The sequence below is a fragment of the Acipenser ruthenus genome, chromosome 1, assembly GCF_902713425.1.
Source record: "Acipenser ruthenus chromosome 1, fAciRut3.2 maternal haplotype, whole genome shotgun sequence".
Classification (NCBI taxonomy): domain Eukaryota; kingdom Metazoa; phylum Chordata; class Actinopteri; order Acipenseriformes; family Acipenseridae; genus Acipenser; species Acipenser ruthenus.
Window position 1 is genome coordinate 69092802 of NC_081189.1, and position 26610 is coordinate 69119411.

The 26610-nt window shown below is 36.8% G+C and overlaps 1 protein-coding gene across 4 annotated transcripts; it reads right to left on the reverse strand.

Moving 5' to 3' along the window:
• Positions 1–2449: 2449 nt before the first annotated feature.
• Positions 2450–26397, reverse strand: otud4 (OTU deubiquitinase 4). 4 transcript variants are annotated; one of them, XM_059028516.1, is made up of 23 exons: positions 25916–26394; positions 25645–25728; positions 25441–25491; positions 24491–24537; positions 23077–23149; positions 21564–21645; positions 20742–20895; positions 18252–18321; positions 16938–17043; positions 16787–16851; positions 16375–16475; positions 15619–15743; positions 13421–13604; positions 12533–12640; positions 11974–12130; positions 11476–11596; positions 10700–10755; positions 10263–10346; positions 9488–9620; positions 9155–9406; positions 8675–8715; positions 8325–8556; positions 2450–3383 (listed from the first exon to the last, which is right to left on the reverse strand). In XM_059028516.1, the coding sequence occupies exons 1-23, from the start codon at positions 26060–26062 to the stop codon at positions 3166–3168; spliced, it is 2691 nt and encodes an 896-aa protein (XP_058884499.1). In that variant the 5' UTR covers positions 26063–26394; the 3' UTR covers positions 2450–3165. The 4 variants fall into 4 exon arrangements, with proteins under 4 accessions (XP_058884499.1, XP_058884483.1, XP_033891468.3 ...); XM_059028500.1 differs by lacking the exon at positions 2450–3383 and having other exon boundaries at positions 6611–8556; positions 25916–26397; XM_034035577.3 differs by lacking the exons at positions 2450–3383; positions 12533–12640 and having other exon boundaries at positions 6611–8556; positions 25916–26397.
• Positions 26398–26610: the final 213 nt, after the last annotated feature.

Below are 26610 nucleotides of genomic sequence, written 5' to 3' on the forward strand. Positions count from 1 at the left end.
GACTGACTTGTGTGTGTTTTTTTCTTCCCCTTTTTTATCTAAAAATGATACATTTGATTGTGTGGACCTTGATGGTTGGGTATTTCTTTACTCTGAAGAATAAACCTTAATGTATATAGCGGGTTTAAAAATAAAGAACTCTTTAAGCAAGGAAAAATGTTGCCTTAACCAGTCGAGCCTTTTTATCCTGGAGACACCAGGTGCTGGTGGAATTAGTGCAGTAAACATGATTAGTGAACTGTCTGAAAGCTGAACAATAACAAGTGCCCTACAGCAGACAAGCAGTGTGCACTTTGACATTTGATGCAAAGTATCTGTAATTCTGTAAGGAGCAGGTAACATGAAGTGGGAATATTTAGATGTTTTCTAACTGTTCAGATATGTTTTAAATATTAAGTAAATATCTAATTCCAGAGACCTTGCATAGGAGAGCAATTTAAAAACATGCTCGCGTACTTTTTTTGTGGAGGTGTAATCTTAAATGAGAAGTACATTAAACACCAAATCCCCACTTTAAGTCAAAAGCAGATGTGTATTTGCTGCTCATTTTTATGACCTAGGGTGAAGAGTAAAACCAGGATCCATTAGTTAGACCTTGCTTGCTATTTATTTATTTATTTATTTATTTATTTATTTATTTATTTGCTATTTGAACTCTGGGACTAAGCTGAGGACTTGAAATAGCAAACCAGGGCTCGTCTGCTTAATGTATCATTCAACAAACGGTTTTATTCGGTACAGAGAAGGACGCATTTTTTTCACGGATGTCTGAAATGTACCTATCACTGTGTAAAAGGTAATTCCCTGTGAAAATTCTCATTTCTGAAAAGTGTAAATAAACATATTTTCTATCACTTAAATAAAATTAAGCAAATGTATTGACGCACTACCAGTTGCACTGTATTTAGGAACCTGACAGCCGGTTCAGTTGGCTTCCTGTTAATGATTGAACACACAAAGACCTGTGTGATTTTTTTAAAAATGTCTTCAACCAAGACGACACAAGATCAGAAATACACCCACCCCTCGTTTTATCGCTATACTGTGGATTCGGATATATCGCGGTCCTGGAGTTGGCTCTCCATTTTTACAGTCTAACTGCGCATGCCTTATGTGCAATACACATAGGCAATTGCACTTAGAATTACTGTTAGTTTTATTTCGTACTGCACATCAAACAAAAATGTACAAAACAAATAAAATCAAAGCATTGATATCATACTGTTAACATACGCACGCATTGCACAATAACACAAAGCAAATTAAATATCTACTTGCTGAAGCGGTTTTTATTTTAGCTAATGAGGTGTTCACTTGTGGCAGAAATGCACTATCAAAAGTCACAGGGCAGTGACGTCAGCTCCCTAGCAACAAGCCTCCTATGTTTGTAATGGAATTCTTTCAGTGCAGCGGGTTTGTGCAATTGTGAAAGGATAGGAAGACTCATGAAATTAATTGGAGACTTAAGTTGATGAGAAGCAATTACCCTCCACAGTATGAATTAAAAAGGTGTGCTGCTTTTTATACGAAAAATGAGAAAAAGAGGATTGCGTAGTGGATTTATACTGGACCCTGATGCCCCTGATAAAACGAGGGAGTGGTTGTACAGTATTTGTAGGGAGGGCTTAGGTTGGCCAGGGTGTCCTCGGCTCACCGTGAACCAGCGACCCCTGTAGACTGGCCGGGTGCCTGTAAGCTACAATGTCCTCCAACGCTGTAGCTCTGGGTTGGCTGCATGGCAGGCCTGCAGAGTGAAAAAAGAAGCGGTCGGCTGACAACACACGTTTCGGAGGACAGTGCGTGTTAGTCTTCGCCGCTCCCAATATACTACATTAAATCAGTAAGGCTGTCACGTTTCTATATATTTTTGTAAACCTGTGAACCTTTGTAGTTTAACAGACGCTGGCTTGCAAGTGTGTAAATAAATACACCTCTACAGCCAATCTTAGCACAAAAAATAGTTTGATTTTTTTAAAATTAACTGGAATGCCACCGAGTCAGTATGCAAGTGCAACACAAGATACAAATAAACCGTAGATAGACTTGTCAGCTGCTTAGTGTTAGTTTATATTTTCTAAAACGTTTATTGGTAATAAGCTAAATGGAGGAGTTTAAAAGGTGCCTGCTTTATTAAATCAGCAAAACTACTGTCTGTAATCCGTAGTCTCATTAAACTAATAAAACATCAGGCAGCCATTTCACGAGCTGGGAATACTTAATTTTGATGAGCTTAGTAAATGATCTAGGGCTGGTTAGAGAAGTTTGAGAAATTAAACTTGGGTTATGTATTTGGATTGTTTTATCACTTTCTTCTTTGAATACTTACCACCTTAAACTCAAATAGTTGGACAAAAATAAATTCAGAAGACTTCCAATCACCACTCATGTTAAGGATCCAATCAGACACAGTTAAAATACAAAAGCAGACCAAACATGCTACAAGAAGAGATATATATATATATATATATTTTAAACATTTTTAATAGGTACCCCATCTAACATATATAAAACATCAGGCAAAGGTGCCCCATTCTTAGTTTCCATAAGGACAATAGTTTCAGGCAAAAATGATTGAAACAATAAACTGCAGTGTATTCATCTCAAAAACAAAATCGTCAGGTTCTCCAAGATTTCCAAAATGGACACATTTTAAACAAACATCAACTCTGCACAAAACAAAAAAGTAATGTTTCCTCACACATACAATACTTAAATCTTTGGTTTCTCCACAGTCACAATTTGATACATTCTTCACCTAAAAAACATAGGTATATCCTTGAGGGTTTTTTTCCTCTTTTTCAGTTTACAATTTTATTTTCCCCTACAACAAAACAATTGAGGTATTTCCATGAATACAAATTGATAAATCATAAAAAGTGCAAAACAAAACATTAGGTGCATCGGGACAATTCTTTAAATCCAGCTAAACAAAATTAAACTAAACTATTCTTATCACCAGTGCCAAACCACTTTATAAAAACACCACCACCAGCTTCAAGTCAGTTACAAAAGCTGCTTCTGTGGAGTACCGGTACCAGTGCTGTCTCATAACTGACTGGGTGTGGTTTTAGTTATTTGTTGAATGCCTGATTGTTCTTAGCCGCATGGGGTAATTTCTCACCTTTACGAAAAGGTGCCTGTGCTCTTAGACAAGTATATATATTTTCATGCCGTGCAAGGCACACAGTAGTGCTCTGCCTGGAGAGCACCCGGACACCTTGCTTGAGAGATCCCTTTAGGGTTTGGAAAAACAAAATGCCACAGAATGGCATGTTGACAACTGGGACCAGGACGGCTAAATGAATCAAAGGTCTGCAGAGGAGACTGCATGCAGGGGGTAGAGACGTGGGCAGGTAAGGGGGGTTCTCCACAGAAGCAAGGACCTACAGGCAATATAGAAAGCAGCTAGTTAGTTGTGTTAACAAAAGTAGTTGGGTCATGCAGAGGCATTATATTCACGTCGGCAGTGTTTATACACTATCACACCCCATGGTGTTTTAGTTTTCACATACATCTGATGAACAGCTCCTGGGGATATGGGTTTGCCATGCACTTCTGATCATTATCATTTGGGATTTTAAAAGCCACCCAATACAAATATTGGCAGTTGCTCTCAAGGCACGATTTAAAAAACAGCCCAACAATATCAAGTTGAATCGGAAAAAGTGCAGTCCTTTAATGAAATGCCTTGTACAGCTTAAAAGCCAACTATATTATAAATGCATGAACGTGTTTGATTCATGACAAAAACATAAAAATCCAATAGTTTATTATGCAATACAAAAACAATCCAATGTTGCGCACCTATGGCAGCTTTGGAAAATCCCGGGGCGTCACACAGTAGTGGTACATTATTACATATGATCAAATAGTTCAGTAATCATTCAGCACATTTTTAAAAGGGAAAGGAAGGCACTCAAGCTTTTTTTATATAGCAAATATTGTGAATACAGCAGTACATCTTGAGAATATGAACTTGGTTATTGAAAAGATTAAGTACTAATAGTACCAATGCTCGTTCTGATTATAGATCAACCATAAACATGTTAAACCTGTTGTGGTTTACCAAGACAGTCACACATGTATTATTTGTGATCATCAATATACACTTCACTAGAATGTTAAACCAGATTTTAAAACGAGTCTCAAGATACCTAACTAAATTAAAATGTGAAAGACAACATTAGGATTTCACAATGAATTCACTACTTTCAAATGTAAAAATAAAATCTTTTAAAAAAGTGACCAATACCTGGAACTTCAGGTAATACTTTCACCCATTCCAGACATGGCAAATTTGAACGCCATCTTGTATTTAACAGTCAGATTTTAGCAGAGACTGGGCAGAATACAATTCTGTCTCAGAAAAGCCAATGTGGCAAAGGAAACAGAAGCACTTATTTAAGCAAACTCAGTGGCCGAGTTTAACAATTGCAGCTTTAAAAAATGCTCTGGAGATATTTAGACAAGTGAAGCTACGATCCAGTAAAATTATATATATATATATATTATATATATATATATAATATATATATATATATATATATATATATATATATATATATATATATATATATATTTATTTTACACACACACACACAAAGCCAACTTAGAATTTCACTTATGTTTAACTGTCCTTTAAAATGTATATTTTCTTCCAAGAATAGTGTTAATTTCAGTGAATCCTATTTCTGTTCAAAGTAAAAGTTACTTAATTTAAATCAGGCTGGGTGGGGGTGTGGGGTTCAAATGTTTGGGTAACACATTAATTCATTTTTTAGAACATTTCTTGAAATTGAAAAAAATCTAAATATTGTCTGGTTTTCATTTACAATTAAACTGAAAACTGAACATTTTGGTGAAAATCACTATAGCTTAGTTTCTTTGTTGGAAAAATCAAAACGGCATAACTTTAAAATACTTGCCATTTGTGTAATGAAAGGGTCACAAAATCAGGATGTTATATTTATGCAGGGGGAGAACATGCACAGAGTGTGTGGTCAGAACTTGATCACAAGTATAACCCCCAGTTCTCAATCATTGTTCTGATAAATTCTTCATAAATCAACAAGGACTGTCATTTTAGAGTAAATCTACTACAACAATTATCATTTAATATTATTAATACTACAAAACATCCTGTAGATTATTTGTTTTTAAATCGTTTGCCTTCTGTATTAATGGTACATCACGATTCTGACCCTTTTGTTTATTATTTGTTTATTTAGCAGACGTCTTTATCCGAGACTACTTACAGAGACTAGGGTGTGTGAACTATGCATCAGCTGCAGAGTCACTTACATCTCACCCGAAAGACTGAGCACAAGGAGGTTAAGTGACTTGCTCAAGGTCACAGAGTGAGCGAGTCAGCCGGGATTTGAACCGGGGACCTCCTCTATACAAGCCCTTTTCTTTATCCACTGGACCACACAGCCTCATATGCATAATTTTTATAATACACACTGTTGTACAAAAGTCTTAGACATGTTGCATTTTTCTACTCAAAGCCTCCATTAGTATTTTCTAATATTATAACAATTGAGTGAAATGGCTCACATCACTCAATTTTCAAGATAGTGGTATCCGAAGCATAATCATCAAATACAGAGAAACAGAGAAAAAGGATGTGTTGCAGTAAGAATACCTCTGTTAAAGGGGAACAAGACTAAAAGGCTAAAAATATGCACAAGAACACAGAAATCGGACTATGGAACAATGGTCTGGTGCTTTGGACTGTTGATGGATGGACAACACCACCTGTGCCTTCTGCCAGTTCTGTTGTCAATTAAACACTTGTCTTTTCTATTCCTTAAGGATATTATCTTCAAGTATTGCTCATCCTTGTTAGACAGCTTTTTGGGTCTTCCAGTCCTGGGTTTGTCATTACAGAAGATGTTTCTCTGTACTTGCTGATTATGCTTAGGATACCACACCTTGAAAATCAAGTGATGAGAGCTATTTCACTCAATGCTTTTCCTTCTTTATGCAAGTAAAGGTTCTTATAATAGCAGAAAACACTAGTGGAGGCTTTGAGTGAATTGTTGATGCTCATAATGCATCAGAGTAGAAAAATGCAACATGTCTAAGACTTTTGCACAGCAGTGTGTGTGTATATAATTGTGTGTATATATATATGTAATTATATATATATATATATATATATATATATATAATTACATATATATATATATATATATATATATATTACACATACACACACACACACATACACATACATACACACACACACACAAACACATGTACACACAGTGCCTTGCAAAAGTATTCAGACCTGTGACCAATTCTCTCATATTACTGAATTACAAAGAACAGTGAAATTTCATTCTGTTTGATATTTTAGCAAGATATTTCAGTTTTTTTATTTTTCTTAAATATTTCCCAACATAAAACCAATGTCACCTTACAATAATTGATTTTGAGTTTCAGTGTTTGAAAATAAAATATCAAACAGAACAAAATTTCAATGTACCATTTGTAATTCAGTAATATGAAAGAATTGGTCAGGGGTCTGAATACCTTTGCAAGGCACTGTGTGTGTGTGTGTGTGTGTGTGTGTGTATATATATATATATATATATATATATATATATATATATATATATATACACACACACACACACACACACACACAAGACGTTAACAGATATTTACATATTAAAAGCAGTAACTTACTTTAACTTAGTGGTGCTTTGCTTTATAAATATCCCTTTCACTACACAAATGGCAGGTATTTAAAAAAGTTATACCATTGTTTGGTTTTCTATTTTAGCAGGAGTAACAAAAATGAAAGAGGTGTAATTTCACACAGAAGGCTGTGTGGTCCAGTGGTTAAAGAAAAGGGCTTGTAACCATGAGGTCCCTGGTTCAAATCCCGGCTCACTCACTGAGTGACCCTGGGCAAGTCACTTAACCTCCTTGTGCTCAGTCTTTCAGGTGAAACGTTGTTGTAAGTGACTGCAGCTGATGCATAGTTCACACACCCTAGTCTCTGTAAGTCGCCTTGAATAAAGGCGTCCGCTAAAAATAAACAAATATAATAATAAATAATTTCAAACCACTGACTCATATTTTCTGAGAATGTAATTGATAAGCATTACACTGACCAAAAGGCCAGAGATCTATAAAGATTCAAACAGGAGCATCAGGGTCTAAATCCTCTGGCTCTTCCATTTTCCTCCGGTATTTACCTCTGTAACTCCAGTCCTCATTACAGTGCTGGTTATGCCCTCTTTCTCGTCTGTACCCTCGAGCCCTTTTATAGTGGCCTCTCTTATCCACATTAACTGTATGACCAGAGTTCTGATGATCAAATTTCTCCTCAGCAAATTCTGGATCCCTGTAAACTCTCCCATCTCTAGACCCTCTACCTCTATACTCTCTCCTGTCAGCCGTCCATCTATCATCAAACCTTTTCCTATCCTTAAAGGATCGGTTGTAGTAAGACCGGCTCTTGCTCCATGTTGCACCAACGTGGTCACCTTCATACTGCAAATGCTCCTTGACAAGATGACTGCCATGGAGTGGATTACCAGTTTCTTGCTCTATCGCTACATCTTTAGGATCAGCCCCCTTTCTACCGCTGCTGCCTCTCTCATTGGTAACCCATTCCCTATCTAGACTTGTTTGACCAAAAGTAAATAATGGTGGCGTGCTACCTGCTACTAACTGCACAGGGCTGTACACAGCTTTAGTGGCAGCCCCTGTTTCAGTCTCTGATACAGGCTGTGCTGATGGGGGCTCTGCCACAGAATCAACACCCTGTTTGCTCTTATCGAGTGGCAGTTCCTTGGATGACAAAACCTGATGTGCCCGTTCCTCAGCAGCACTTGTTGCCGGGGGAAGTGGCTTTTGGAAGTGCACTTCCTTTTTTGGCTCACCAAGCCCTCCCTCACTTTGTACAGTGGAAACGTTATGACCACTGTCTTTAATGGCTAAATTTTCTACTACTGGGCTAGCTCTTTCCTCCTCATCCGCAGGACTGACTTCGAAATATTCTTCGGCAGTGGGGTTTCCAACAGGAAACTCCTGGATTGGGTATCCCAAGTGGAAAGGTGGATACATTGAAGGGGTAACAGGATAGCGCCCCAACAACACATTCGGCCCATATGTTGGCCATTGGAGTCCCCCCATGTGTACAAGGGGAAGTGGCATAGTAGGCATTTGGTTATTGCTACTGTATGGTAGGCTTTCAACACAGTAATTTACATCTGAGCAGGGCTCTCCATCCGGAGATGGAGTTACTACAGTTGCTGGGGGAGGTGTTGGTGGTGGTTGTGTTGCGTTATCAGTTTGTTCACACTGACCATGAGCTCTTCCAGCAGCTGGCAAGGGTGGGTCCCTGTGGTCTTGAATCGGCATGGTGCAGTTGGCTGGGGTGGAGTTGACACTTTGATTTGCGGCAGTGCCCTCTGGGAACCAAGCAGTTGCATAGGAAGCAGGGCCAGGCATTTTGGGCTGCATTGCACAGGCATTGTAATGAGCCTGATGCAGGGGATAGAGGTAGGAATGGGGTGGCCACATGGGACAACTGTAAGCCTGTTGAATAAGTAAATACATACATCATCCAAGAGGACTACTTGAAGCCAGGTAGATACAGAAAGTAGAAAATAAATGTGAATATATAACTCTTATAAATCAAAATCATGAATCTTACCTTTAAGCCCAGGTTAAAAAAGAACCTTAGAATGCATTTATCTGCAAAAAACAAAACAAATCAAATAGTTATCTGGTCATTTTGATTCTGTGTCAGTTCTAACATGTATAAAGACTGCAACATTTAAACCTGCTTAATTAGTTACACCATTAGACCCATATTTAATGCAAACATATGACATTTCTTAATGGTATTTTTTTGTTCTATGATCTAATTATAATTAAAGTGATTGAATGCCAGTAATTATTCTTTAATGGAAACCTAATATTGTGACTTCAAAATCCAGCATTTAATTTTCAGCCTTTCAGGAATTTTCAGGAATCGTTGCGAAAATCACTTCAGGATTATGCCAAGTACACATTGTAATTAGTCACATTTGTTAAATTGCGAATGAAAGTCATACACCATTATAAAATCGGTGATATTAACTTTTTTTTAATAAATGTTAATATTGTGCAATAAAAAAAAAATGAATCTCACCATTTGGAAGATCGTCCCCATTTTTACAGTAGGAATACAGTGGTGCAGGGACACCCTCTCCCTTTTCATTACATGGGAACCCAGGGTACAGGAGGTCCTGGTACAAGGCAAAGACCTCAGACAATGGCACCGAGGGCTGGCCTGTAGCCGGTAGAGGAACAGGAAGTGGGGCATTCGGGGCCGTCATCACATTACCTTGCGACATCATGGGGCTGGGCACCATGGTAGGTGCATTAGGTACTGGCGAAATACCTGCGAAATAAACACCTAAACATGACACATTGGCTCCTTCATCAACAACTAATTGAGACACAAAGCGTACAAGTCGCTCACCTGTTTGACAGCAGGTTGCAGCCTCGTACGGTGGCGGGTCCGCTGGCAAGCAAGGGGAAGAGAAAGAGATGGGAGGCTGCGATCTGTCAGGAGCAACAGGAGCAGGACCTGTCGGCCCAGGATTGCTGAAATCCTGCAAGAGCAGAAAAGGAGTATTAAAATAAACTCAAAACAACAATACCCTTACTTTCCTGATTAAGTGTATAATCAAATATTAGCTATAAAAAGACTAACACCACAACAATTGCTCATTCAACCACTGTACTTGGATACAAATGGCTAATTAACTAACTAACAAGTGTACCACAATGTGGATTTTTAATGAAGCGTTATACCATCAAGAGGCCTTGTGACCAGCAGAACATTTTCCACAAAATTTGAATTGAGTCAAATAACTGGAAGATAAAGTACTGGAAATTATTATTATTATTTATTTCTTAGCTGACACCCTTATCCAGGGCGACTTACAATTGTTACTACAAGATCACATTATTTTTACAGACAATTACATTATTTTTTTACACATTATTTTTTACATACAATTACCCATTTATACAGTTGGGTTTTTACTGGAGCAATCTAGGTAAAAGTACCTTGCTCAAGGGTACAGCAGCAGTGTCCCCCACCTGGGATTGAACCCACGACCCTCCGGTCGAGAGTCCAGAGCCCTAACCACTACTCCACACTGCTGCAAATTGTTGCAACATTCTGGTCAGTCATGTTCCCCAGCAGTGCCACGCTTCAATTTTAAGTGTGGCATCAATAGAAGTCTCACCTGCAGGGTAGAAATTGGGTTTTGTGCTTTGGTTGGTTCAGAAGGGGAAACAGCTTTTTGGTATTTTTCACCAACATTTGTTATCTATAAAAAGGTACAAAACCTGAATTATAAAAAGCACGAAATTGTGGCTTGGTGGCATAGCAGGTCAGGTCACTAACTTCATGGATTTGGAGTTTGAAGTTTATAATGAGTAGACATTAGTATACATCACAAAATCACTTCATAATTTGTCATCCTTTGCTTGAAAGGTGCAAGGGGTTTGTCAGGTTAGGGTCTGACGCTTGTTTGTTTAAAGCGAGTTGAAGTGATAATAGTGTCTATGGGCACCATACCTATCGTGTACCAATTTCACCAATAAAAATACATGCAGTGCAAAAAGCTAAATAAACAGTGCAAAAAGCTAAATAAAGACTTTAAGAGCGGAAATGTCTTACCTGAGATTTATTTTGCTCAACTTTCAGTCCTTGTTTGACACGTTGATTCTTTGGGTCTGCAAATATTGCACAAAAATCTTGCATTTAAAAAGACAAAATATAGGTAAGTGTACTCCTATTCAAGTAAAATATATTCAGGATACTGACCAGGAAAATGGTTGTCCCACACTCACCAAATACTGTTCTAAAGTGGTAAATTAAAACAGATTTTTGGTATAAACTACTGTCTGGACATATAGGAACTCAAAAACTGTGTGTCCAAGAAGTAGCTGTATTTCATTTGCATTTCTGACAACAGGTTTGACAATCTGAACACACCAGTAACTGCAAAGAAAATTATAGAATGAAACAAACCAAAAGTAGGACTTTTATCCTTCTGGTTACTGATGGCCACTTCAAAACACCACAACAGTTACCTACAATTTAGCATTCACTATGCTTCATAAAATCACACTAGGAAGATCCATGTCTCAATCACTATTTTTACATGCAAGACATTATTCATGCAAAACTTATTTACAGGACACTGGGTCCCTATCTGTACAGAGCAAAATAAATCTTTTAAAATGCTTGACCACACATGCAGGGGATGTTTAAATCAACCAATATTCCACTTATCTGCAAGAAAAACAACAACATATGTTATTTGGAATAATGGTCACTTGATTATGAATATGCAATATTTGCCTGTTTGTTAATATAATGGATGAAAACAAGTGTCAAATCCTAGACTCTATGCCGACAGCGTTAAATGGGAACTGAAAACAACTGCTGACCTTTCTCTCTGGGTTCCTGCGACTCTACTCGCCGCCTTGAGGGCTGCTTCTCGGTACTCTGGGTTTTCTTTGGATTATTGGCGTCACTGCTTTGAGTGGCGGTTTGACAAACATTCTGGTTCTTTTCATAAAAAAAAAAATATATCAAAAAGCACACGCTTAAGTTAGAATCATGCTTAATGAATTTCCTTTAACCTACATTACTTTTTCGCACACACATTTCAAACTAGACTTAAATGTAACTCATCAGGGGTGGAGGGTAGGTAAACCTAGTTATGTGTTGTAAGGCACTATTTGAAGGAAGAAGCCATACGCAATTTGCCATCCCAATATGCAGCATTTAAAAAGGGCAGACAGTAAATAAACAGAGGCATTGCCTTCCGTCCTCTGACCCACATGCCAGCTTCATAAATACTTGTGTACGGTTGTGCTCTTTAAGGATTATACAGCACCACACCTCCCTCTTTACGAAAACCAAAATACAAACAGTGGGCTTACACCGAGTGCTGGAAAGGCTTGCTCATCCCTGTGCTGGATCTCAAACAGCGCTCGCAACTGTTCTTTAGCTTCTTTAGCTTTGCGCTCTCCCGGTGACAGACCAAAGTATCTGTTCTCTGCTGGAGTGCAGGAAAATCCAGGGTCTAGGTCACATTTCCTGCAACAGTAGCAACACACACTCAGATACATAGGTAGTCTCTATTTGGAATACAGCAGGGATTGAATGAGGTCACAAGGAACAAAAGCTCACAGTTCAATGAAAAGAGAGAGGCAGGAATTCACACAAATCTGGGGTGGCAAATTTCAGGCAAAACATACAGTAATTCCCTAAATGTCCCTACAGAAAATGTGCCAACACTGCATTGCTTCTCTTCAATATATTCTTTGCATTTTCTAGTAGTTTGAAGCTATTTATTAGGTTGGCACGTCTAAGAATTGCATTGTACATAATTATTTGTGTACAATGACCAGTGAAAGTTAAAAACCCAGAGACCAGTTAGTACACCAGTGTCCCCACTCTATCCATTACACCAGAGTGATTTTCTTGTCCAAAGTGTACCTAAATCTACCCTTAAAGGAATACTGCTTTGGTCCCTTGAAGCCAAAGCCTGAAGCTGGCCTGGAGTAAAAACATCTGCTCCTCCAAAAAGGTACAGAGGCCAAGGATCTAGACAACAAGCAAGGAGTACATCAAAGCAGCAACAGATGGAGAAAGAGATTGTAAATTCTAAACAAACGACTGTCAATGTTGCTTTTCAAAACAAATAATTCATGCACAAAACAAATTCTTAAGTCTTTTCTATCATTTGCACTTTCTTCAAAACTGTTTAAATGATTTATAGGTATTTTTTTTGTTCAACCCGTAATGTGTGCCAACTATAGAATATACACATTGTTTTATTCTTATTTTGAATGTAACCAGTTTTAAGTGATTAAGGTAAAGCAGGGTTGTTCATATATTCGTCGAGTTCCACAATGTCTCTTCTGATGTATGTAATTTAATGGATTTGAGAAGACTGCAAGGAAAATCTGTATCAAGTACCATCAAAATGCAGCATGTCAATGCATTTTAAACATGCAACATGTTTAACAGGCAGGTGTCAGTGTAGATGCTATTTAATAGTAGCTGCACAAACAGATTATTTGAATATTCTGATCAAGCGCTCCACAGGTGAAGGTCAGTGGTGTTGATCGGGCTAATTTACCATTCCAAGTGAAATAAGTGAAGAAACAGCTGCTTGGATTTGTGTGAGAAAAGAAAAGCAACAAATCACCACAAATCCAATCATCCGTTTTCTCACTTGTTCCACTTGGAATGGTAAATTAGCCCAATCAACATCTATGACCCCGACTGTCAGCACTACTATTTAGTCTACTTTTGTGTGAACTTGCTAGTGTTTTTTTTTTTTTTTTTTTTTGCATGGCTTTACAGACAGACGCCTCTGACCTTGCAGTCTGTGGAGAAGTCCTGCTGCCTTGTTTCTGCTCAGTAGGAGAGTGTGGAGCCTGCCCTGCAGGACCAGAGTGCTGCGAGGCTCTGGTCGGCACAGCTTGCTGATGTTTTGGAGGCCCTGCTGGTCGGGGTTTGGTTGCTTTTGTTGGCTGCTTCACTCCCCTATAGTCAGCAGCATCTGTTGAAGTGACACACATTTGAATACAATAATGGTTACTGTATGCAGTACGGATAAAACTTAAGAGGTATACAAACTAGTGGTGGGCAACGATACGATAAAAAAAAGTAATCACACAATTGTCATTAATATACAACAGATGTGAATAGATATTTACATATTAAAAGCAATGCATTTAAACTTAGTGGTGCTTTGCTTCACAAATATTCATGGAGAAAAACAAGGTCTTGTTATATTTTTTTTACAATTCCATCATCCACCTCAAAACCAAAATATTTCCATACTTCACTTCAAGCTCATTCATTTTCTAGCCATTCTGGAAGTAATTAAGCTGCTCTGTGTAGAAATGCTGACTAACGACACCTCAAAGTATTAAATAAAGGGTCATATCATATTTTGCATTATTTTTAAGATGTGTTTTGATGTTCTTATGCTGTTTTGAGGTCTATAAAGCACATCTCGTTTATAATACCGAAAGTTTACATTTAACCCACGTGATGAATAAATTAATAGTGCAAGCAATCACACAAACATTCAACAAAATGTAAGATTCAGCACGTCATCGGCAAAACACTTTGACAGCCAATAGTACCAAACTTAATGCAGCATGCAAATAGCGTTTGGTACCTAAACACCAATCAAATGGAATAAAATGGTTAAATAATACTTGTGTGTGGTGTTTCATTGCCTACAAGACTGACCATGAGCGGTATGTATAGGTGTGATAGAGAGAAAGGATCAATGCAGTAAATCTCCCTCCCGACCAGAAAGGTTGGTAGCACACTTCCCCATAGAAGGGTCGACTCGACGGTGGGTGGAAACATGAAGTCGGCCATCTTGAAGGAAGCACGTAGCTGCTAAATGATTCCCGTGCGATCAGCTGCGGGCCAGGCAGCGACTGGTTACACCGGGGCACCGAGCCGATTACAGGGAGGAGTTGGGCAGTACAAAGGGGACGCAGCTACGCGAGTACGGCCCCTTGCGTTGAAAACAAAACTGACAGCCGGAGCTGTGGTTTGTTGTTTTGTTACATGTTTGTTTTATTGTTAAAGAGCCAGGTGCTGCAGCTACAGAGCCAGTCCACACCACACTGAGCACTTCCCTCACCGCACAGCACCAGCACTCACCACGGACCCGACTTTGGAGAAAACACTTTCACGCACGGGACATGGCATTACAATTGGGAACCGTTTTGTTTTTTGAGCTTGAATGCTTGCCGTGTACACCCCCCCAATACCAATGCTGGTAGAGGGGCGGCCCTTTTTGTTATTTAATAAAAAAACTGACATTTTTGGGAGAACTACTGTCTGGACATTGTCTTTGTTACCACACCACTCGCACTTGCAAGACTGCATTTGTATTTTTAGCAGTATTAGCAAGCGTTCGCTCTTTTTTAATCCCACGATATCACGATTTTGAACAATATCTATCATATCAAAATATCGATATTGGTGCCCATCACCAATAAAAACACAAAGTTTAACAATATTTGTAAATCCAATCCACATAATACACTGACATTTTGTGCTATCCAAGCGGTTTTATTTAAAGGTTTTTTTTTTTTTTTTTTTTAAATCACATTAAGAATGGCTACGTTTAAAACACGCAACATTCTTTTCTTCCCCCCCAATGAGGTTGTAGATAAAAGTCCCCCCCTTCCCCAGTACTGCTCTTAAAATATAGTAGTGATAGCCTTTGCTTTAAAAACTGCATTGGTTTGAAGTTTGAAATCTTTTACCAAGCACATACTGTTTAACTTGAAGTTTTAGTTGCTCTAGAATCAATCTTTGCTTCTAGTGTAGCTATGACTGTGCTGGTCACATTGGCTGAGGGAGGAGGGGCAGTCTGTTTACCTTGTCTGTATGACTTGCCTTCCCAATGCCGTCAAAAAACAGACATTAATGCCCTCTAACCAGGGTTCTATTGGTAAAGAAAGAAAATCAGCCAAAAGCATGCTCTTATTTTCACCTAAACTATAGGTAGACTTTCCCCTCCAACTGTGTGTGCTTCTTACCGGAGTGCAGATTCTGCTCAGTCACAGGGCCGGGTCTCTTGGCTTTCTTCTCTGCCACTGTACTCCAGCCACTAGCAGGGCTCTCCTCTGATGGTGGACGGAGGTTTTTCAGTGGAATCGAGTACCTTGAAAACGGAGAAATGTATTTATTACTGCATTAACATAAAAACAGTCCCTAGCACACATGGCACCATATAGGGGTTGTTGTCGGCATGAATATTGAACAAGCCAATGATATACAGCTATGACCAAAAGTTCTGCATAAAACTAGAATTTTAAGATTGAGACAGTTAAACTTTTTTTTTTGTTTGTTTTAATTATATTATATATATATATATATATATATATATATATATATATATATATATATATATATATATATATACATAATTATAACATCATGTAATCAAAGAAACTACAAAATGATATCGCAAAAGTCTACTGGAAGCCAGAATAGTCATACAATATTTGAGGTGAGATTTCAATATGTCTGTTTTTTGTTACGTATATGGAAAGCAGTATGCAATTCATTATGTTAACGTAACATTACTCAGCAGGTTTCATTTCGGAGCAAAATTAGTCAATGTCTACTGGGTGATGAACAACTTTTGGCCATAGATGCAAGTTTTTTTTTTTTTTTTATATATATATATATATATATATATATATATATATATATATATATATATATAAATTAAAATAAAACACACACACACACACACACACACTGACCAATTGCCAATTAGTCTAACTTACTTCGCTCCAAGTTCTTCAACAAAAACCACCACGGGACCATCATCATGGCTGACTTCTTGAATGTAAGCTTTATAGAACCTCCCACTGGGTTCCAAACGTACCTAGAACAAACCCACATGGTACTTAGAGTCAGGGTCCTGGTTATCATGCAGTTTAACACTTTCACATTCATTCTCTCCAACAGTATAATGAATCTGATCAGACGGCTATCAATTGGATCTCATTGCAAACAGTTTCCAGAACACTATTTGGCAGTGGAAAAAGGCTTATTTTTTATCCCAAACTTTAGATCTGTACCTTCATCACTTATATATTCCATGAAGTTACAAAGACAACAGTGGACTTATCATGCTTCTTAAATGGTATGAACTAGCTATGGGTTGCCCATGAAGCAAGAGTTTAAAATCCCTACCTTGCATTTGTCTCCAGTGGTGTACTGCATTCCAGCAGCTATGAAATAATCCATTTTTTGTTGGGCTGTAAAACATTAAGTGGATGCATATTTAGTAGCCCGACTACAGCCCCACACCCTTCATGACCAAACAGTGGCACTACTACCTTACCTCTTTTAGACTTTAACCAGACATCAAACTCCACATTCCTGTATACTGCTGGGTCAAGAGACTGGAGCACCCTCCTGGATAGGGGGGCAGAAGCAGGACTGGAATCCTTATGAATGGGAATCCATAGAAACAGAGGAACAAATGTAAATACAGTAACTTAAAGTGTACTCTCCCTAAACCGCAGAAATCTACATATATATATATATATATATATATATATATATATATATATATGGCAGCCATATTGGGTCAGAGACCAATGTCACAGTTGCCAACGCATTTAGTATACAAACACTGAAAATAAAGTCAGTAGCTAAAACAAATATGAGGCAGCTTATAAAATGACTGCAACAAAAGTCTTTACTTTTCTTGTACGGTAACCATGATTAAACTTTTGAACATCGTAGAATAAGCCAATATTTTAAAACTGCGGGTCTTCAACAATATTAAGTCAAAGCCAAGGGTACGGTTAGATTTTGCCCATTGAAAATATTAACCCTCTTATTCGGTTTCAGGTCTATCTGACCTGACACTAGTTTCCAATTAGCTTAAATGCTATTTTTCTTTTCATTGTATAATATTATGACTTTTCCTAAGTTGGGGTCATGAACTTATACACAGAAAACAGAACCTTATAACCAAATAAGATGTTTCGGGTCACTGTGACCCATGGCATTTATTTATGTAGCTTTGTGTGCAGGAATAAAACAAACTTTTTTAATTTGTTATTTTATTATTATTATATTTGTATTATTATTTCTGGAAATGGCTGCACCTGTCTGGAGATATTTAAACAAAAAAACAAACAATATATATCTACAAGGCAGAGCCTAATTTTCTCTGTCAGTATTGCAACAGCATCTCACTGGTAAAAACATTGCAAAATGAGGAGCTCCCAGGTTGGCAGTCAAAGAAGTTTTATTACAGCTCCTGGACTACGAGTAAAACCGTTGCAAATAAAAACATTTAATCAATTTATGGCTGTTTAAATTAGTTTGAAATTGCATCGGGTCAATATGACCCAAAACATAACAGATGTACATAAATTCTGAACATAATAGGAGGGTTAAGTCACAAACTCAAAAAAGAGTCACTTAAATCTGCACCAAATTGAGAGCACCAATATAGTAATGGACTTGCTTGAGTTTCTAAGTCATTACTTTCTGTTGAGAGTTTCTAGGCAGCAAACAGGTACTTGGACCAATTTCATTCATTACAATACCATCAAAAATATATATACAATAATAAACAAGTTCTGGAATCCAGCACTGTGTGCCAAGTTCTTTTAAAACTCTACAGTATATATATATATACCTTAGGGGCCTGCTTATTATACCTGGACCGGAATGTATTCATGTCAGCAGATTCAGCAGCTCCTTCAGTCCTGTTTGGGGGAAGAAAGTAGAGTACAATTGATGGTTTCAGTTTCAGCAGATTGGGGATCATTAAAAACATCATGAAACCTGCTACTTTAATGTGGTAATGGCCAGATATACTGTATCCATGTAACAGTAGAACAGAAAAGCAAAAGTGTTGGAAATATATTAAAGTTAAGCCTCACACATTCTTTCTAGATAATTATTTGATAAAACAATTCACAACTATCATGATAAGAACCTAGTGGGCAGCTTCAACAGGGAGCTACAATATTACTGTGTCTTTCCAGTTCACTAACCAAGCCCAGAAAAGTTCTGGTTATACATTACTTATATCTAGCTTCCCTTTAATAACTCTGCCAAGCCACACGGTCAGCCCCCTGCCCCCGCCAAATTTGGGGATACATGTAGTGCTCAGAAGAGGAGGTTTACTTATGTTACACTTAAAGTCTACATGTCCTGGTATCAATACTTGGGTTTATTATGAAAAATGAAGCATGGACCAATATTTATAAATATACAGTACAGCCTACTTCCACATCTTATTATGAAAATGCTGATTTTTGACAATAAGCAATAGGACAGGTATAGCTATTTCAAATAATGCCCTACAATTCTAAACAGGTTTACTATATTTAGAGCATGAAGTTTTCACATTTTATTTTTGATCACATGACAGCCCTTTAAATGTATTTTGAACCGATTCTGTTTCCTAAACTATGAAAAAGCTGTTATTTGTTTTTACCTTCACATCGTGACTGAGCCCTTCTATTTTGCTTATTTTTTTTCAAATAGAACTACGAAAATTGCTCATCGCAGTGCCTAATTGCATCTCAATCTTGTAGTAGCCTAGTTTATTGCTGTGCTTTTGTTATTTTCACTCATTTAACAGTTGTCCCGACAGATTTTCTTTTCAGCATAAAATACCCAGTACAGAGAGTACACTGATAGCAAGTTCATCATTAAAAATCTCCTTGATTTGTAGCAAAGAAATATATATATATATATCTATATATATATATATATATATATATATATATATATATATATATATATATATTTTAAACCCAGTTTGTAATGAATAGGTTTTCTCTTAACAGATACCAATTAATATTTAAAAGGGAGGTAGAGATTTGGAAAACAAAAACCGAAAAACTTCAAGCCCTAACTATATTACTGGGAGGGACAATTAACATTTTACGACCCTGGAATTAATGGATTCTTCTGACTACTATTTTACATTTGCAGTACATGTAACTGTTAAATTAGGAGTGTATCCTTGAGATATACATCTCATGTCTAAGCAGCCTCAGCCACAGTGGACAGGCAGCAATCGCATACTGTAGCAGAAAGAATAAAAAGCACTACATTATAAACGCCTCAGAGGAAGTTAGAACCCACTAAATAATGCAAAATAATTAAATGCAACATCAGTACTTTTCGTTTGCTTACCTTCTTTCGCTGTTAATAAAATGCATATGGATAAATGAAATGAAAAATAACGAATCTTCCAAAAAGTACTAATGGAAACAAAACTGCACAAAGACCTGGTGCAAAGAAAACAACAAAATGAATGCACTGCACCAGGTGCTATTTATTAACTACCAGGGGGATTGGTCATCCCCCCTCATCAGAAACACCTGTCTTCTACCCTGTTGTCATTGTAACTTAACTCCCTCATTTAGCAGGTAAAAAAAACCCTTACCCTGCCTCCTCTGTGGGATTTGAATCTACCTTTTAACCCTGGCTATGTATCATGAGATATGCTTAAATTTCTCCCCCAAAAGGCACAGTTTCTCACCACTGTGGATTTCATGTAACCGATACACCCAGATTAAAGTATACCCCTTTTCACATTCAATATAGAGGTGATAATACAGTCACTTGGCTTTGTTGAGGAAAAAACTAACATTCACCACTGAGCAATAAAATTAAGCACATGAAGGCACAAAAATGATGGACAACCAAAATCTAGCTGACAGCAGTGCGTGTTCCTGCATTACTGCTTAATGTAATGGAGGGTTTTCATCTTCAAGTTAGCTCTAAAAGACAAAAAATGCAGCAATTTTATATGATCTCTCACCACCTCTTGACAGCTGTGATTCTTTGATTAATTTTTTTCCACAGCAGCAACGTGACTTTATGAACACCCTACGTAACAAGCAACTATATAGTACAACAAAGAGGGAAAGTTGCTACTGAATAGGAGATTATTAATTGAACAAACAATAGCTTTATATTTATATATATATATATATATATATATATATATATATATATATATATATATATATATATATATATATATTATTGGTAACTCTTTAAAATGATTTCACACATGCTACACAGCTCCACCTAGTGGTTACATAATGTAAACCATTAATTGTTTATTGTTTGTGCCCTACCTGTGAGTAGGTTAAATCCTTACCAATAGGCATCCCCAGCATCCAAATCAGACTCATCACTGCTGTCACATTCCTCACGCGCATCTTGATCGGACTCACTGCAGCTCTGAAGACTGGAAGTTTGTTTGCTGCTATCCACTCCCAACACCTTCTCATACAGCAGTTCATACACGATAGCTGGGAATAAATGAGGAAAACACGTAATTCAAGCTGCAAGGCAATTCGTAGATCTGTTCCGTTGTTAGCAGCCTCTTTCGTTTACAGAAATGAACACCAGGAACATGTCTCTGGATGCATGATTCAGTGAAAATATTCAGATGACTGGTTAAAAAAAAGAAAAGGTCAAATTACTAATCAAAATGGCTGAACTGAGGAACATGTATCATTACACATCCTGAGTTTTGAGGTTTTCTGTCTTTACTCCTTTTTTCAAATTATACTGGGTTGGTCCTTCATAAAATAACATTCTTAGCTACTCCTTTCCTAGGTTTTGCGCCCCCTACTTTCAGAGTACTTTGATTGATGAGGATTACAGCATTTACCAGACTATATAGCTTTAGAGATTGTTATCCAGTTTAAAGCAATGCCATTCTAACTATTCCACAGCACGCGTTCTATTTTGGGGGATACGAGCCAAAAATACATGCGCTCCGAAAAACATATCTACAGAATTCTACTTGATCGCCTCATGACGATCTAGAAATCAGTTTAGTGGTAGACTCAAGAATTGTCAACAGTAAAAAAAAACACACAGGTAAATACCACAAAGTTAGACATTTCCTCTGAAAGGGATATGCTAGATACAATACAAGATGAAAGAAAATAAACATAGTATGTGTACTTACACTGACATAAAGCTGCAGCTTCAGTAAACTGCTTGGGGTAGACACTGTCATAGTGATTTCCATTTAGGAAACATAGACTAACCTATCAGAAAAAAATAAAGAACAACATGTTTTTTGTGAATCCTTATTCATATTTATTGAATCCTTAAAGAGTGAAACTTGCATATCCAAGTGTGTGTGCTGCCTGACTCCACGCCGCAATAAAGAAAATGGAGAACCAGAGATTTCTCCGGGTTAATACGTTTCACTAAGAGTTTAATAGTTTTATAAAACAGACAGCGACGGCAGCTGTACATATAATCCTATTAGTCAACGTAACACAAGCAAAAGCAGGCAGGATACAACATGGCAGTGCTGATGCAGGAAAATCGCTCCTAGATCAATTTGATCTGTTCTTACTTTCTTCACGCAGACTGAAGCACTGGTATATCTTTGTATATAAAGTTATTCTGTGAAAACTTCCATTTTATCTTAGTGCTCTAGTAACCACCAGTACTAATATTTACTAACTTAGATCCTAGTCAATGTTACATTTTTTAATTCCAAAAATATGTACTGTGTTTGTGAAAAAAAAGGCTTTCAGTTATTCTGCCCCTTGGTCATGGAACAACCTTCAAAAACACTTAAAACTATCTGATTATATACTATATCATTAAGAGATTTTAAAAATCAGGTTGTTAGTTTTATTTCTGATAAATGTACTAGTTTTAATTCATTTTAAAGTTGCAAATAATCCAATGAAATGTGTTGTTTTAATGACTTTTTAATGGTATTATTATTTTTGAAATGTTCATGTTAATCTCTATAGTTCTATGTGTGTGATTGTTTCTGTATTGCTGCCTTCTTGGCCAGGTCTCTCTTGAAAAAGAGATTTTGAATCTCAGTGTGACTTCCTGGTTAAATAAAGGTTAAATAAAAAAAAATAAACAATAAAAAACCTTATATACCATGTCAACTAGAAAACGCTGGAAAGTCTATCGAGGGAGCTGACATGGCAGACAGGCTTTTTCCTCATCCGATAGACATTTTGAGACCCCAGACTGTCTCCCCTGCTGGATTTGAGCTGCTTTGTCTTTGCATAGACCGTTATGAGAGAACCTTATGTAATACACTTCCTTAAACACTTACTTTGTGAGTATGTCCGTCATCAATTAATATGGATTAAGAAAGGACTTAACAGCACTGGCTACCCGCAATTTTAACCATGAATGCCCCCAACAACTGCCAAATAAGTTGACCGCTGTAAATAAAGGCTTATGTTGCAACCTATAGTCTAAGGCCACTGTTAAATGGTATTTTAATAGGATCTTAAAATTCATGTTCACCTAAGAATAGGAAGTAAGGCAGTGGATAAATGTCTTCGGATTCCCATGTAAAACCCAGTGGTGATTTAATTCACTTTCTCTAGATACGGTTGATTATCAAGGAAACACAGAAGTGCATTGAAGCTAAACGTTTTACACAATGCCTAACCAGTATTATTTCTTTATTTCTGTTCACCAATCTACTTTACCTTGTCAGGGAAGTTGTTTTCAGTTATATTGACCGGAGGTTTTCCTGGTTCCTGGTAGATTAAAAAATCGTGCCTATAAAGAAGCAAACAGGGTATCTAAGTATCTAGCCAAATGTCTTTACCACAAAAGACCTATGTATACAATATTTAATCTTTTATCAAATGCCTGTGTTATTTCTACTTCTAATTTGGTCTACATTTAATTTTATGTATCTATTTTTATTACATAACAAATAACACGGACTACTCTGTGGCTTACTTGTTAGACCACTGGCAATTTTCAAGAAACAAGGCAGGACAAAGGCTGGTGTGATAAAATAGCAATATGTTAGCCGCTCACACACCACAGCTGGCTCCAGAGCACCAGATTCGGAGCATGGCCAACCTTAGTTCAAAGCAATTTGTTACTATGCTAAATTGTACTCTTTTTTTTTTTGTTTGTTTGTTTTGTTTTTTGAAACAGATGATTTTCACTGTGGTATATAGGAGTTTTCCCCCCAGATATACCAAAACCGAAGCACTGGTTAAAAGTGAAACAGTTTTTCAAGTTTCCAGAAAATCAAGCAACCATGACACAGTCAGCTTTAATAGATTATACTACACGCACTATGGAGAGAGGCTTTTAACAAACACTAAATAAATAATGTTATACTTGTATGCAGCACTTTACATAACAGATGCACTCAAAAGCTCATCCGTGTGTGATGCAAACCTGGGAATCTGTCAAATTCAGTAGCCTGCAATACTATAGGACAGCTTTCATGACATATACTGCAAGTTCATCTTGCTGCACATGGATTGCTCCAGATGTCATGTAAGTAATGGAATAAAATCTTCAGAGCTCTGTACAGAGCCGACAGTGAGAACTGTGCAAGAGGCAGGTTTACCTCCTGTATACATATTAAAGCAATAACTACAGTGTATTGAGTCTAGTTTTTTATATTAGGAAGGGAGACATTCTCTCCAAGTATACTTGATGCATCTTCTAGTTACATCTATTATATGAAATGCGTCTTTACTTTCACTTTTGCTGGATTAAAAAACAAAAATATGTTATGTGCTGCTGCTGTGCAGAGAGTGGCTTCAACCAAATCAGATTTGGATCTGTAATAGGGTGCTGTCGCTATGCTAACAGTGAACCCTTTGTGACTTTTGTTTATTCAAAGTGTTTTGCCTCATGTTATACAGGATTTAGAATCACAAAGAAAGTTAATGGCAGGGTGACAGTATTTAAAAGCATCTAATCAGTACATTAACAAATATATTATTCATTAGTTGAAATGTCTGCTCTTTGTGCATAGTAGGCTAATGGTGATAAACTATCCAAGCATTCTACCTTCCAATTCAGACAGCTAAAGAAAGTAAGTTATTACAATGTTAAACTACAAATCTGTCTACCTCCACAAATTCTTACTTGTATATCAGAGACAAGGCACTTATTTCCACTTCTCCAACCCAGATCTGTGTGAAAAATAAAAGCTGTTACAGACATTACAGGTAAATAACCTTTTTACCAGACTGTTTCAACAACCATTCTAGAGACTAACAAAACCAAGATGCCATAAACCCACACGTGTAAAGAGACTGAATGTAAAGCTGAAGCAAACGTAGTAAAGGAGTTAAACTGCTAATTGCTGAGGGTCCTCCTCACTACTCCTCTTTCCAGTCCCAGTGTCCTGCACATGTTATGAAACATATTATGAAACAACATATTGCCTGTTATAATAGACAGTGTGATCTTTTTTACTTTAATCAACTTACAGGCCAATACAGCTGGAAAAGTATTGAACAAGTAGGCTAAATCATTACCTACGCCTACTGTAAATTCAACACACAGACAAAGACCTCTACACACACCCAGATTTTTTACATTCTCAATAACTGATGAACAATAACGTGTCCTACACAAGTTTTATCACATGTTGGGTGAACTTTGGTGATTTGCATATTACCCTGTTTTTTTTTTTTATTTTCTTCTTTTCTGTTTTTGTGGAGAATTAGGTAATAACTGGGCTTTTATTATTATTATTATTATTATTATTATTATTATTATTATTATTATTAATTATTTATTTCTGCTAATAAATAATAATAATAATAATAATAATAATAATAATAATAATAATAATAATAATAATAATAGCCCAGTTACTGGCAGCTGTGTACTGTAATAAAATAAGTTGGAAAAGTAAACAAAATAAACCTGGGACACAATAAACAGAAGTTTACATGAAAAGAAATATATTACATTTCTTAGATTATTTAAAATGATTTTATACTTTTGAGAATGTGATACTAGCAGAACATGGTTTATGCTCCAAAGAAGTAAGAAATATATACACCAAAAGCGTCCCCAGTTTATACCTGTGGATTTTCCAGTCGCTTCAGGTATTCCTCGAATGTCCCTTCAATGAACTGCAATTGATAAATGTATTTTAAATAATCATGTTAATGAAAATGTAAGTGTTAATAATGACTTTTCAACAATGAAAAAAAATCGATTAAACCTTTCTTAATTAAAATGTGTCAATATAAAATGTTAAGTGAAAAAAACAAATCTTCTCTTACCGCTTCGTATTTTGATCTGTTCCTTCTTAAGTAACTTGCACAACTATGTCTTACTTCTAGATGTCGATTCTGACAATGAAGTATCTAGGTATACAATAAAAATGTGTTAAAACCAATTAACTATGGTTTGCTAAGAAGTCCAGTCATTTATCACACGTGTTTAATTTATTGGGTGGAAAAAAAGCAATGTACCTGGTTTTCCAAAGCAATTAGCACGTTAATGTTATTAATTTCAGTCAATTTACTTAAATGACGGTGTTCATTTTCTTACCTGTTCAGCCACTGCTCTGAACAGACAGGACCCATCCTTTGCAATTTCCTTTCGATACAACCCCTGAGATCGCAGATATTCGTCCATTAATTTTTCGTTTTTCATACAGTCATTGCTGACTCGATCGTGTTGTAAACATGTATCCATTTTTATTTAAATTTAAACAAGAGCATACTGGCTACTGGTAAACTGACAGCGAGACATCCCAGGAAGTGAAACCTAAACAAGACACAGTTTATTTTTCACCAAAATATCATACGTTTCGGTTCTTGAGTTTTGCTGTCCAAAAATTTGCAGGAAAGTAAACATCGTGAAAGAAAATGTGGGGAGAAAAAAAACGTCCTACACGTAGACTTATTAAGCTGTGCAATTTTGAATACTTTCAACCTTTAAACCATGTGAATACAGTGTAAAGCACACGCTGACTTCCGCAATGAAAGTAGTTTGTTAGTTTGCTTTGTTTTGCTTTTGTTTTAGAGTTGACTGCCCAGTTTAGCTCGCGGAGCGATGCAAGCTGGGGGTTGTAGTAGGAAAAGTTTGTGGTCCAAACAAACTACATTTCCCAATAGGCAATGCTAGCTATAGTCTAGTTATCGTGCTTTCCTAAATAAAATAATTGCTTATGTCATGATTACTGATGAAGATCTAAAAACATAATGATGTTATAACAGTTTTTACCGCAGTATTAGTCATAA

What these genes read in the sequence shown, in the direction of transcription:
- otud4 (XM_059028500.1), bottom strand. Translation starts at nt 26,062, where the DNA reads ATGGATACATGTTTACAACACGATCGAGTCAGCAATGACTGTATGAAA. An exon ending in ACCCAATTTCTACCCTGCAG is followed by an intron (nt 9,621 to 10,262) that starts GTGAGACTTCTA and finishes CTGCTCTTGCAG; the next exon opens with GATTTCAGCAATCCTGGGCC. An exon ending in TGGGGACGATCTTCCAAATG is followed by an intron (nt 8,716 to 9,154) that starts GTGAGATTCATT and finishes TGTTTTTTGCAG; the next exon opens with ATAAATGCATTCTAAGGTTC.